Source organism: Chiloscyllium plagiosum, unplaced genomic scaffold (genome assembly GCF_037043375.1).
Source record: "Chiloscyllium plagiosum isolate Xiang-an unplaced genomic scaffold, Cpla_swu_hap1 HiC_scaffold_48, whole genome shotgun sequence".
NCBI lineage: Eukaryota > Metazoa > Chordata > Chondrichthyes > Orectolobiformes > Hemiscylliidae > Chiloscyllium > Chiloscyllium plagiosum.
The window spans coordinates 2002103-2015149 of NW_028270186.1; the positions used below are offsets into that span (position 1 = coordinate 2002103).

Genomic DNA, 13047 nt, shown 5'->3' on the forward strand with positions numbered 1-13047 from the left:
ATAATGCTCTATATTCTCCAAAAGCTCCTCCAAGTCCTCTTGGTGTAACCTCACCAACACTTTCTTCTTCAGAGTAAATCAGTTTCATCTTCTATGCATTTGCACAATGTGCCTCAACTCTCACCAATCAAAGGAGTTTTTCCTGTGTTCGGTATTGTCTTATAGTTACATTCCTGTCTTTTGTAGTCCTATTCCAGTTCTTACCCTTCAGGTGAAACATAACAAATCTTTGGCAGGATTGTCTCAGGAGGAGAGGTTGAAGAAGTTGGCCTGTATCCTTCAGAGTTTCACAAAAATGAGAAGTGGCCATAAGATGCAAAAGCAATAGTTGTGCATTCATTCCATCAGCTCAGCAGTTTAATGAGATCACAATTCATCGAAAAATCCTGAAATGGACTTAGCTGCATTCTCGGCACCACCTTCAGCTCTGTTACTGATGAAAAATCGGTCTACTTCAACCTTGCAAACACTTAATGACCCAGCTTCAGCGGTTTCCCAGGGATCTCACTGAGAAATACCAAATTCTTGCAGACTGTGACAAGGTGGATCCAGTTAACGTGCTTCTTTCATGTAGCAAGTTCAGAACTAAGGAGCACAGTTTCTGAGTAACAGGCAGGCCATTTAAGACCGAGATAAAGAGGAATTTCTTCGTTCTAAGAATTGTGCATCTTGGATTCTCAACCCCAGAGCGCTGTGGAAACTCAATCACTGACCCGCTCAAGATGGAAATGGAGGCGTTTCTGGAGACGAGTGACATCAAGGGAGAAAGCCCAGCCACGTGGCACTGACATAAATGATCAGCCATGAGGCGAACTGAAGGGTAGAACAAGCTCGGTGACTGAATAGCCTACTGCTACTCCGACACGCTTTTTGCTTTTATACTCTTAAAGGCATGTACCAGATCACACCTATTTTCTCTTGGCTCAAGGATTCATGCCAGCCTGATGAATCTTGGCTTTCCAGAACTTGTTAGTCCAATTGTTGATCTCCTTCCTCTTGTCACGACCTTTTTATATCATTAAAATCAGTCGAAGTGACCTGGATATGATGCTGCCATAGAAGCAAAACAAAGAATCCATCTCAACTATTTCTGTCTAACCTTCCAGCTCTGAACAACCAATGCATCTACAGGAAGGAAAAGGTGAAAAAAACCCAGCTATCGCTCACAAAGATGAGAAGTTTTCAAGCTCACAGACTTTCCATATGGTACAAAACAGATTTTTAGTTCAACAATCTACTGTCTTGCTCAAATATCAAATTCCAACACTGCAAACTACATTGGTCTTTTGAGTGCAGGTAGAAGAAATATGCATCAGTTAAACAAACAACATCCTGCAATTACTTCAATCTGATTGAGTCAGACCAATAAGTATTCCAATCACCCTTCATCCATCAGACGGCACAATGAGTTTCAATGTTGAATGGATAGGAGCCGCTTCATGACTGAGGTGGTAACATCCCAAGACAGTTTAAAACACATACATGCATTCAGCACATAGAACCCCTAAGGCTAGCATAACAAGCCTTCAGAATCAATGATGACTTTTTCCCAAAGCAAGTTCATTATTAATGGCTCTGCAGAATATGTTGAAAAGCAACACGTGCCAAAAGTGCGCAGAGAGTATGATTAGCATCAGTTTAGGAAAGAGTACAGAGATCTACAGGATAATAGCTGAGGATAGCAAGACGTCACAACAACTGAAAACATCAGAGGATGGCTTCACTATGACTGGAGTTGATCTTGGGCTTGGATTCCACGAACCTGCTCAATCCCAAGAGAAACAAAACTCAAAGTTTGAGGGATGATTTGTTGCTCAGGTGCTCGTTGTTGTGGTTCTGTTCGCCGAGCTGGGAATTTGTGTTGCAGACATTTCGTCCCCTGTCTAGGTGACATCCTCAGTGCTTGGGAGCCTCCTGTGAAGCGCTTCTGTGATGTTTCCTCCGGCATTTATAATGATTTGTACCTGCCGCTTCCGGTTGTCAGTTCCAGCTGTCCGCTGCAGTGGCCGGTGTATTGGGTCCAGGTCGATCTGCTTGTTGATTGAATCTGTGGATGAGTGCCATGCCTCTAGGAATTCCCTGGCTGTTCTCTGTTTGGCTTGTCCGATAATAGTAGTGTAGAAAAAAAACTCAGTTACCAGGTCAGTATTACAAATATCCAGCAATCGACAACGCTGTGGTAGAAAAGATAGAAAATTCACAACCCTTTGAGTGAGGACATTTCTCCTCATGTCACTGCTGAATGGTCAACAACTAATCCAAAGATTGGGCTCCCATCTTGGAGACTTTCTGTTGAGCAGACAAAATCTCTGTGTCCAACCAATCAAGCCTCTTCCAAATGTAGTGTACTTCAGTGTGTTCACAACTCATTCTTCTAAATTCCAAAGCATACAGCCTTTTCTGGTTGGACAATCCTCTCATCCTAGGGACCAAGATATTACAACCTTCAATGCAAGTACACCATCCTTAAAGACAGAGATCAAAGTTGCACGCAGTATTTCAGGTGGGTTCTCAGCAAACCCCTATATGGTTGTCGCAACATTGCTTTATTCCTGCACTCTAATGCCCTTAGCTTCCTGAATGCTTGTTGTACCTGCATGCTCTCTTTCTGTGCTCCTGCGTTTATGATACCAATTGATGGTAACACTGGAAAAGTCAGATCCTTAAGTGAGAATGATAGACTAAGGTTTATTTGTATTTTTGTTGACCATGGTGGTCAGTCACAGAATACTTTCACAAAAGGTTGCCAACGTACAGCAAACTTACTTTTAACTGGCACTCTTGATAAACCGGCCAAAATGATCCATGTGAAATACCAGAGGTTGACTGCTTTATCGAATACTCTGTAATGTTTGAAATGTCAGTTGAGGTTGAGCGTGAGAAGGCTGTCTGCCAGGAAGTTTTATTTAAGGCCAAGTTGCTTTATTATTTAAGTGATTTATGCTGCTAATACCGTAATACAGTGACATTACATCTCAATTACTTGTCTGTGTATTTTTACATTGATTATATGGCCCTCTTGATCACTTGGAATATTTGACCAACTAACCCAGTGACCACTTCTGGTCTGCCAGGGCTGGTTCATCAGTAGTGCGCCGTACCCATAAGTGTTTAAAAATATTTGCTTGCACAAAAAAGCGTAAAAAAAAAACTCCACAACACGAACAATAATGACTGGAATTAACAAAATGCAAATATCAGCAAGAAAGATTCAACTATCTCACTGAAACAACAAGCTGACAAACCTCTCAGTTCAGTTAAGGGTCACCAAAGGTCCTCGTTAGGCTGAATGATTGGAACTGGTTTCCTTTTCGTCATCAGGTTTGCACATTCACTCCAAGTTGTTCTCATCAATTAATGACTCTCACAGAGATCTTTCAACAAGGGGCCATCTCGGCTTGTTATCAGTACCAGATGTTGATGTCTCTGACGGTTTCGGATACTGGTATACTGTCAGCACCGTTCGGGACATTTTTAATTCTTGAATGAAGCTGTTTCTGGGTGTGGGCATGTGTATGTTTAACAGCTGGTGTATCCAGAATGGGGACGGGTTGTTGGACTGGGGACCTGGTGCAGGCAGTCAGAGGCTTGCAAGCCCTGTCAGACCACACATGGAAGCCCCCTGTACTGTTCTATAGCACGTCCTTTACAGAAAGACAGTCATGTTCATCTTTCTAACAGCAGTTCTTATCTTTATAACTTATACTACGAAGGTAATAGAACTATTTCCCTCAATTTCTCCATTTTGTATCGAAGATTTGCAGCCAGATGCTTTGTACCTAAGCTGGCTTCATGTGTGGTGACACTGTACACTTTTCACTGTACTCCAGCACTTGAGTACACATGACGATAAAGCAAATTCTAATTCTAATAAAGCAAGACAAACCATTATCAAGCTGAAAATCAAATTCCATTTTTGTCCATTGTAAAACCCATGTTTCTAAATAAGAACACATTTTGAGTCCTCCTAACAGTGAAAATTAGCGGACCTGTGTCCCTCTAAAGATCAACATTTGAATTGTCCACAAAATGGTACTTACACTTCCTCTTTCCAACAGCAGTTGGCATCTGCTCAGACAGTCTGGGCTGTTGGTGAATTCAACCAGGGCCTTTTCTGCCTGCAGGCGAGTCGATGTGTCAGTGGTTTCATAGAGCTGTTTGCACAGTATCTCGAGCTGGGCTAAGCTCTGTAACGAGAAATTAAGTATTGGCTATTGGAACACCCATTGAACATCAGAACATACAGCTTTCAGGATTGTATCCACGCAAAAAAAGAAAAGACTTGAAGTTAAGTAGCAGCTCTCACAACCTCAGGATGTCTCAAAGCACTGCACAGCCAATCAAGTAAGAAAGTAAGAAACATGCGGCTCAGTGGGCAGCACAATTGCCTCTGAATCATAACGTTTGAGGTTCAACTCCTACTCCAGCATCTGAGTAGGAAAATCAAGGTTGACACTCGACCACTGAATTGAGGAACGACAAGATGCTGTCTTGGAGCTCAACACTTGGCCTTATTTGCTCAGTTGCAGGAAGTTTCATGAGGCTGTCCCAGTACACTGTCTGATACCTTTCCCTCATAGGCAAAACAGACTGAATGAGTTTCATCCATATGTTTGTGGGAGATTGCTAAGCACCTACTGGCCAAGTGTATCTGACAACCGGAACAAGGTTTCAACAATTATCTCACTGGTTGCCAAGTCCTTCTACAAGCCATGAGAAACATAATCACTGGTTTGTTTTTGTATTCACGATTGGAGATAACAGCTAACTTCTGCGCAAGCTCCCACAAACAGCTATGTGAGAAAGATCACATGAGATCATTTGCTTTGGCCTGGATGTTGTAGACAGGAAATTTGCATTGAGGTCACACTCAAGCACATGATCTCGGTTCACAGACCAGTGCAGTGCTAAGCACTGGGTGCTGCAGTTCTGGGAACACTATTTTTCAGTTTCAATATTAAAGGAGGCTCCAAATGACTTCTCAGGTGGACATACAGATCATGTTATCAGAGCTGAAGAGCAAAAGGCAAGTGTCCTGATCAACAGTGCTCCATCAAAGACTGCTTTACCTTTGCTTCCACTTCACAGATCTTGTTGTGTTAACTGCCTTGAGTACTCAGTCATGGAGCCAACTCTATTGGAAGTTTAAGTCTTTGGAAGATCCTGAAGTTTGGAAAACTCAACAGATGTCTCTAGGTTCAACTGTGCACCACATGGGGATATTGGTGCTCCTGAGATTTGGTTCAGAGCTGCCTGGAGTACTGTGCTCTTACAGAACTGATATTAACAATGAGGCCACACGCTCCAAGTACTCAGGGAGTGTCACAATTTGATAAGCAACTTGTGCCACGGTCCACTCGCTGCAAGCTACACCCAGGAGGGCGAACACAACTGAACCATTTACAATTCTCATTTAGTACAGCTGCATCACAACAAAGGACATGGAGGTGAGAGCGAAGGACAGTCCCTGTGTAGGCAACATGGAAGGAAAACTCCAATTCCACACTCAGCGTGAATGAAAGCTTTCACATTTGAAAGCTCCATCTCCTCCCTCTGAATGGGCTAAAGATCAAGTGTTTGACTCTGGTTGATCTTACAATTCAACAAAGAACAGAAGTACAGCCCTTCAGCCCTCCACGCCTGTGGTCATCATCAAGAACAAACCTTCTGCCCTTTTTCACTCCATATCCCTCTATTCCTTCCCTATTCATGGAACCATCCAGAGGCCTCTTCGAGCAGTGTGTTCCAGGCTCCTACCACTCTCTGCATGAAAAACTCACAGACAGTTTCCCCCGCTGACCTTAAAGCTGTGCGCCTTTGGAATTGAAACTTCAATCCTGGGGAAAAGTCTCTGATGATTCACCCGATCTATGCCTCTCAGAGTTTTGCAGACCTCTAATAGGTCAAGGAGTCAGAGAGATTTACAGCATGGAAACAGACCCTTCAGTCCAACCCATCCATGCTGACCAGATATCCCAACCCAATCTAGTCCCATTTGCCAGCACTTGGCCCATATCCCTCTGAACCCTTCCTATTCATATACACATCCAGATGCCTTTTAAATGTTGCAATTGAACCAGCCTCCACCACTTCCTCTGGCAGCTCATTCCATACACGTACCACCCTCTGTGTGAAAACATTGTCTCTGAGGTCCCTTTATATCTTTCCCTTCTCACCCAAAACCTATGCTCTCTAGTTCTGGACTCCCCCCACCCCAGGGAGAAGACTTTGCCTATTTATCCTATCCATGCTCCTCATAATTTTGTAAACCTCTATGAGGCCACCCCTCAGCCTCCGACGCTCCAGGGAGAACAGCCCCAGGCTGTTCAGCCCCTCCCAATAGCTCAAATCCTCCAACCCTGGCAACATCCTTGGAAATCTTTTCTGAACCCTTTCAAGTTTCACAACATCTTTCCGATAGGAAGGAGACCAGAATTGCACGCAATATTCCAACAGTGGCCTAACCAATGTCCTGTACAGCCGCAACATGACCTCCCAACTCCTGTAGGAGAAAGTGAGGTCTGCAGATACTGGAGATCAGAGCTGGAAATGTGTTGCTGGAAAAGCGCAGCAGGTCAGGCAGCCTGGATGCTGCCTGACCTGCTGCGCTTTTCCAGCAACACATTTCCAGCTCCCAACTCCTGTACCCAATACTCTGACCAATAAAGGAAAGCATACCAAATGCCTTCTTCACTATCCTATCTACCTGCGACTCCATTTGCAAGGAGATGTGAACCTGCACTCCAAGGTCTCTTTGTTCAGCAACACGCCCTAGGACTGTACCATAAAGTGTATACGTCCTGCTAAGATTTGCTTTCTCAAAATGCAGCACTTCGCATTTATCTGAATTAAACTCCATCTGTCACTTCTCAGCCCATTGGCCCATCTGATCAAGATCCTGTTGTAATCTGGGGTAACCTTCTTCGCTGTCCACTACACCTCCAATTTTGGTGTCATCTGCAAACTTACTAACTGTACCTCTTACGCTCACGTTCAAATCAGTTATATAAATGCCGCAAAGAAGAGGACCCAGCACCGATCCATGTGGCACTCCACTGGGCACAGGCCTCCAGTCTGAAAAACAACCCTCCACCACTACCCTCTGTCTTCTACCTTTGAACCAGTTCTGTATGCAAATGGCTAGTTCTCCCTATATTCCATGAGATCTAACCTTGCTCACCAGTCACCCATGGGGAACCTTGTCGAACGTCTTACTGAAGTCCATATAGATCACATCTACCACTCTGCCCATCAATCCTCTTTGTTACGTTTTCAGAAAACTCAATCAAGTTTGTGAGACATGATTTCCCATGCACAAAGCCATGCTGACAATCCCCAATTACTCCTTGCCTTTCGAAATACGCATAAATCTTGTCCCTCAGGGTTCCCTCCAACAACTTGGCCACTACCGATGTCAGGCTCATCAGCCTGGCTTGTCCTTAACACCTTCATTAAATAGTTGTACCACGTTAGCCACCCTCCAGTCTTCCGGCACCTCATCTGTGACTATCGATGATACAAATATCTCAGTGAGGGGCGCAGTAATCACTTCCCTAGCATCCCAGAGTTCTAGGGTACCCTTGATCATGTCCTGGGGATTTATCCACCTTTATGCATTTCAAGACCTCCAGCACTTCTTCCTCTGTAATATGGACATCTTTTAAGATGTTATCATCTGTTTCCCCACATTCTACATCTTCCATGTCCTTCTCTACTGTAAACACTGATGCAAACTACTCATTTAATATCGCCCCCACCTCCTGCGGCTCCACACATAGGAGGCCTTTAAGGGACCCTATTCTCTCCCGAGTTACCCTTTTGTCCTTAATATATTTGTAAAAACCCTTTGGATTTTCCTTAACTCTATTTGCCAAAGCAATCTCATGTTCCCGTTTTGCCCTCCTGATTTCCCTCTTAAGTGTACTCCTACTTCCTTTATACTCTTCTAAGGATTCACTCTTCAGATTACTGAAGAAGGGCTCATGCCCGAAACGTCGATTCTCCTGCTCCTTGGATGCTGCCTGATCTGCTGCGCTTTTCCAGCAACACATTTTCAGCTTCACTCGATCTATCCTGTCTATATCTGACATATGCTTCCTTCTTTTTATTAACCAAACCCTCAATTTCTTTAGTCATCCAGCATTCCCTATACCTACCAGCCTTGTGCCTTGTACTGTTGCAGAAACACAGTCTCTGGATTCTAGTTATCTCATTCCTGAAGGCTTTCCATTTTCCAGTCGTCCCTTTACCTGCGAACATCTGCCCCCAATCAGCTTTTGAAAGTTCTTGCCTAATACAGTCAAAATTAGCCATCCTTCAATTTAGAACTTCAACTGTTAGATCCAACTATCTATCCTTTTCCATCACTATTTTAAAACTCCGAGAATTATGGTCGCTAGCCCCAAAGTGCTCCCCCACTGACACCTCAGTCATCTGCCCTGCCATATTTCCCAAGAATAGGTCAGGTTTTGCACCTTCTCCAGTCAGTACATCCACATACTGACTCAGAAAAATTTCTCGTGCACTCTGAGCAAATTCCTCTCGAGAGGAATAAACCCTTCGAGACTACAGCAGTCCCAGTCTATCTTTGAAAAGTTAAAATCCCCTACCATAACCACCCTATTATTCTTACAGATAACTGAAATCTCCTGACAAATTTGTTTCTCAATTTCCCACTGACTATTAGGGGGTCTATAATGCAATCACAATAAGGTGATCATCCCTTTCTTATTTCTCAGTTCCACTCAAATTTCCAGGAATATACTCCCTCAGTACACCTGTAATGCTGTCAATTATCGAAAATGCCACTCCCCCTCCTCTCTTGCCTCCCTTTCAATTCTTCCAATATGTATGGGACATTAAGCTGCCAGTCCTGTCCATCCCTGAGCCATGTTTCTGTAATTGCTATATCCTAGTCCCATATTCCTAACCATGCCCTGAGTTCATTTGCCTTCCCTGTTAGGCCTCTTGCATTGAAATAAATGCAATTTAATTTATCTTGTTCTCTGCTTTGTTCCTGCCTGCCCTGACTGTTTGACTCACTTCTGTTCTCAACTGTACTAGTCTCAGATTGATCTCTTTCCTCACTATCTCCCTGGGTGGTGGTGGAGGCAATTATGATAGGGGCATTTCAGGTACTTTTAGATAAGCACATGAACATGCGAGGAATTCAGGGATATGGACGAAGGGCAGGCAGAAAGGATGACTGCCATTTGGTGCCACGTTCGGCACAAAATCATGGGTCACAGGGACCGTTCCTCTGCTGTACTGTTCTATATTCATTTCAAATGGGAATTGAATAAAAACTTGAAGGAAAGACCAACAACAGATCCAATGGGAAGAAGCAGAGAAGCGCAGGTGACACAAGAAACTGATCATCTTCTTCCAGTGCTAAGTCACTCCCTAAACTTGGCATTGTGGAAGGAAGTTGAGATCCTCACGACTGGTATTTGCAGCAAACCTGAACATCAGCACTGTGACGGAAAGCCAAACTCCGTGCATTCCAATAAATTATCCAAACCAATTCACAGGTACATTCAACCAAACTGGTTTCTGAACCCAGAAGGTAATGGTTGAACAGTGACCACAGTTTTGGGTCAAAGATTGAGGCTTCTGGAAAGAGAATGCAACAGCATGCGATGCAGAAGGAAACTTCAGCGTGACAGCCAAGGAAGCTGATGAAGAGCCACAATAGTGGAGCAAGTTAAACCAGTGAGACACCAGAGGCCAAAAGCACAAAAACTGAAGAAACAGGACAGGCTGAAAATTGAAAACAAGGATGAGAATTTAAACACTCATAAAAGGAACTACTTAACTGCACAGAACCATTTCACTTGTTGTTTTGTGCAATGGGCCTAAGAATGTGGAGTGATGATGGTGTAACAGGGGTTAAAGGATATCCATTCCACCAGTTAAATAATATCACATGGTTCATCTTTCACTGATGAAAGAGATGCTGACAGAGATTACGAGCAAATGTACTGTACTGTCGGAAACAACATGGCAATATAATCAAAGTCGCATCAAGATGGACTGTATTGGTCCAATAGGATCCTCACATGCACCTTCTCAATAAATGCTGACCCTGTCAGCCAAGCCAATATTACCTATGAAAATAAGTTAACATAGTGACATTACTTCACAAAAGCTTCAGGTCAGGTTTCATATCAAAGTCTGAAAAAGTTTTGGCAGTTAGTAAACCTTTTTATGTTTGATACTTTCCACAGGTTTGATTGTTTAATACCATCACCTCTGTCAGCCTCGGTCATAAAAGTTCAGAACACATGTCTATTAGCACTGGCTGCTGAGGATCAAGTTGAAGAAAGCACAAAATCTCTGATAATTAATTACTCACGAATTAATTCAACAAGGAAGGGACATCTTTGCACTGAGGAAGGGTCGCTGGACCCAAAATATAAACTCTGATTTCTCTTCACAGATGCTGCCAGACCTGCTGAGCTTTTCCAGAAACTTATTTTTGTTTCTGATTTACTGTGTCCAGAGTTCTTTTGGTTTTTATGTCTTCACACTGTCGTTTGGAGAATTCTCATTTTTTTATTTTCCTATAGAAAATAGACAATGGCCCAGTTTCAGCCGCAGAGAATTCTATACACACACACAAGCCCAGATTTTGTTTCATAAACAAAAGCGATCTCCACTGTGAGTCAACTGTCTCTGTAGCCTGATGAAACTTGCTGTCATGTTACAGGACACAATAGCAGGTTGTGGGACTGTATATGTTTACAATGGGGAGATAATCTCATTATGTTTTATTGAACAAATAAATACTTCAATGCAGTTTTGTTTAAGTCAACAGAAAGGAAAGCCAGAAAGCTCCGTAAAATTTCAGTAGTGCCTTGGGCAGTCCAAAAGCTGAGATTGAACAACTGCTTTTAAAATGCAATCACTGCTGTTTAAAGAGTTTGGCAAACAACCAGACAGTCTCGCTTTAGTGGTGGGGAGTGATGGAGCAACAGACAAGGTGAGCCCACTCCCTTGTGAACACTATCAGGTAGGAAAAGAATTAAGTTTAGGGTTGCTTAACAATGGCTTAGCTGGCATGACTTTGCCCAGATGAGAACTTGCATAAACAATGAGGTGCTGGAGGCAAGAATAGTGATTTAACAAGGTGAAGAACATCTATTGTGTAATACCAGATAGCTTATTCTTTACTGTTGATGCTTGCTCGGAGGGTCCCCCAATCAATACAGATGTTGCCTTATTTGGATTCTGCTCTCTGTCAGTGTCCCTATATTTCCCTCAGAATCGGCTGTTCAAGAGAAGACACAGAACTCATGCCCTTGTGTACATGGGGGACCACTCTCTCAGGGCTCGGAATAAAAATGAAGAAGGTGGAACCATACTGTGTTGCTGAGCGTTTGCTTCGACTGACACGGAAACAGGACGACAACCTTCAAGCAGCAAAAGGTTTAATGCTGAAACCAAAAGATGTTTTTTGCTGCTAGGACACCACTCCCCTGGTGCTGCAGTGGGGAGCTGATATCATACATAACAAGAAATGCCCTGGACTCAGGCTTCAACACCATTGGGTTTTAACTCTGTTCACTCAATCAGCCAGGATGACACTTTTTAGTAAACTTTACACAATTGGTCAGACACACTGAGACATGACAAGGGCAGGTGGGACTTGAACCTGGGCCTCGTGGCTCCGAAGTAGGGAGACCACCACTGCAGCAGATGATCCATTTGACATAAGGCCAAAGTGTAGCCAGATGATATTACAGGGAATGGAAGGTTTGAGTGAGAAAGAAAGGCTGGATAAGCTGGGACTTCTTTCACTGGACAATAGGAGTGGAGAAGTGGCTCTCTAGAAGTTTATAAAATCATGAGGGGTACAGATAGGGTGAATGAATGTTGTCTTTACTCCAGGATGGGAGATTTCTAGAGTAACAGGCACACTTTTAAGGTAAGAGGATAGAGATTTTTAAAAAATGAAGAGCCTTTTTTTTGCACAGAGGGTGACCCCTGTGTGGAAAGAACTTCCTGTGGAAGTGGTGCATGTTGGTGCAATGTTTAAAAAACATTTGGGTAAGTACATGAATGAGAAATGTTTGCAGGGATATGGGCCAAATGCAGGCAGGCGAGACTAGTTCAGTTCAGGATTAAGGTCGGCACAGACTGGTTGGACTGAAAAGTCTGCTTCGCTGCTGTATGACTGTGTGATGTTGCGCATCAAACATCTTCTTCTCAACATCATTTTCTGTGACCTCTGGGAAAGTCTGAATAAGCTCAATTTATAGTTGTCACAGGAGGGTCAGGGGAGGGCGGGGGGGTGGTGGTGGTGGGGGGAGTCTCATAGTGGAAGCCCCACCTGCTCCACAGCTTCGTGATATTCCCGGATTATTTCTATTCATTCTTATCAATGGGATTCACCCTCCCCTTTGCTGATTGACAGCTATCAAACCAACAAGGCTAACAAGCAACCACTTCATTTAATTGAACATATTAGTACAACCATAACAAACCGATGAAAAAGACAATAGCTTTCTTGTGGTGCACTATGACAACAGCACACAAAAGCTTGGAATGTTTTCTGCCTGGCTGGGCTGCAGCATATTCTGACTGAGCCCAAGTGCACAATGCCATTTCTGTGGATCCTGTGCCAAAAGAAACACATTGCAGGCAATCCCTAACAAACACTGATACACCCCTCTTCAACTTATTGTCACAGATTGAACGGTTGGTGCCCATGCATCAGCCATACTTGGAAATGCTCAACTGGAGATGTTCTTCAAATGTAATGACAATAACAAGACGCAATGAGTGAGAAAACACCAAGGGGCACCTCAGTGGTTAGCACTGCTGTCCCACAGAGCCAGAGACCAGGTTCGATTCCACCTCGGGTGACTGCCTGAGTAGAGATTGCGCATCGTCCCAACGTCTGCGTGGGTTTCCTCAGGGTGCTCCAGTTTCCTCCCACATTCCAAAGATGTGCAGATTATGTGAACTGGCCATGCTAAATTGCCCACAGGGATGTGTAGGTTTGGTGTATTAGTCAGGAGTAAATATAGAGTAGGTGAATGGGTC

General features: G+C 43.6%; 1 protein-coding gene across 3 annotated transcripts in view; it reads right to left on the bottom strand.

The window, feature by feature from the left end:
- xpo7 (exportin 7) overlaps positions 1-13047 on the bottom strand; it is a 113533-nt gene that overhangs the window by 80011 nt on the left and 20475 nt on the right. For all 3 annotated transcript variants that reach the window (XM_087984169.1, XM_087984168.1, XM_087984167.1), the window contains exon 2: positions 4041-4187. In XM_087984169.1, the coding sequence (XP_087840295.1) occupies positions 4041-4187 (147 nt within the window). The remainder of the gene's footprint in view (positions 1-4040; positions 4188-13047) is intronic.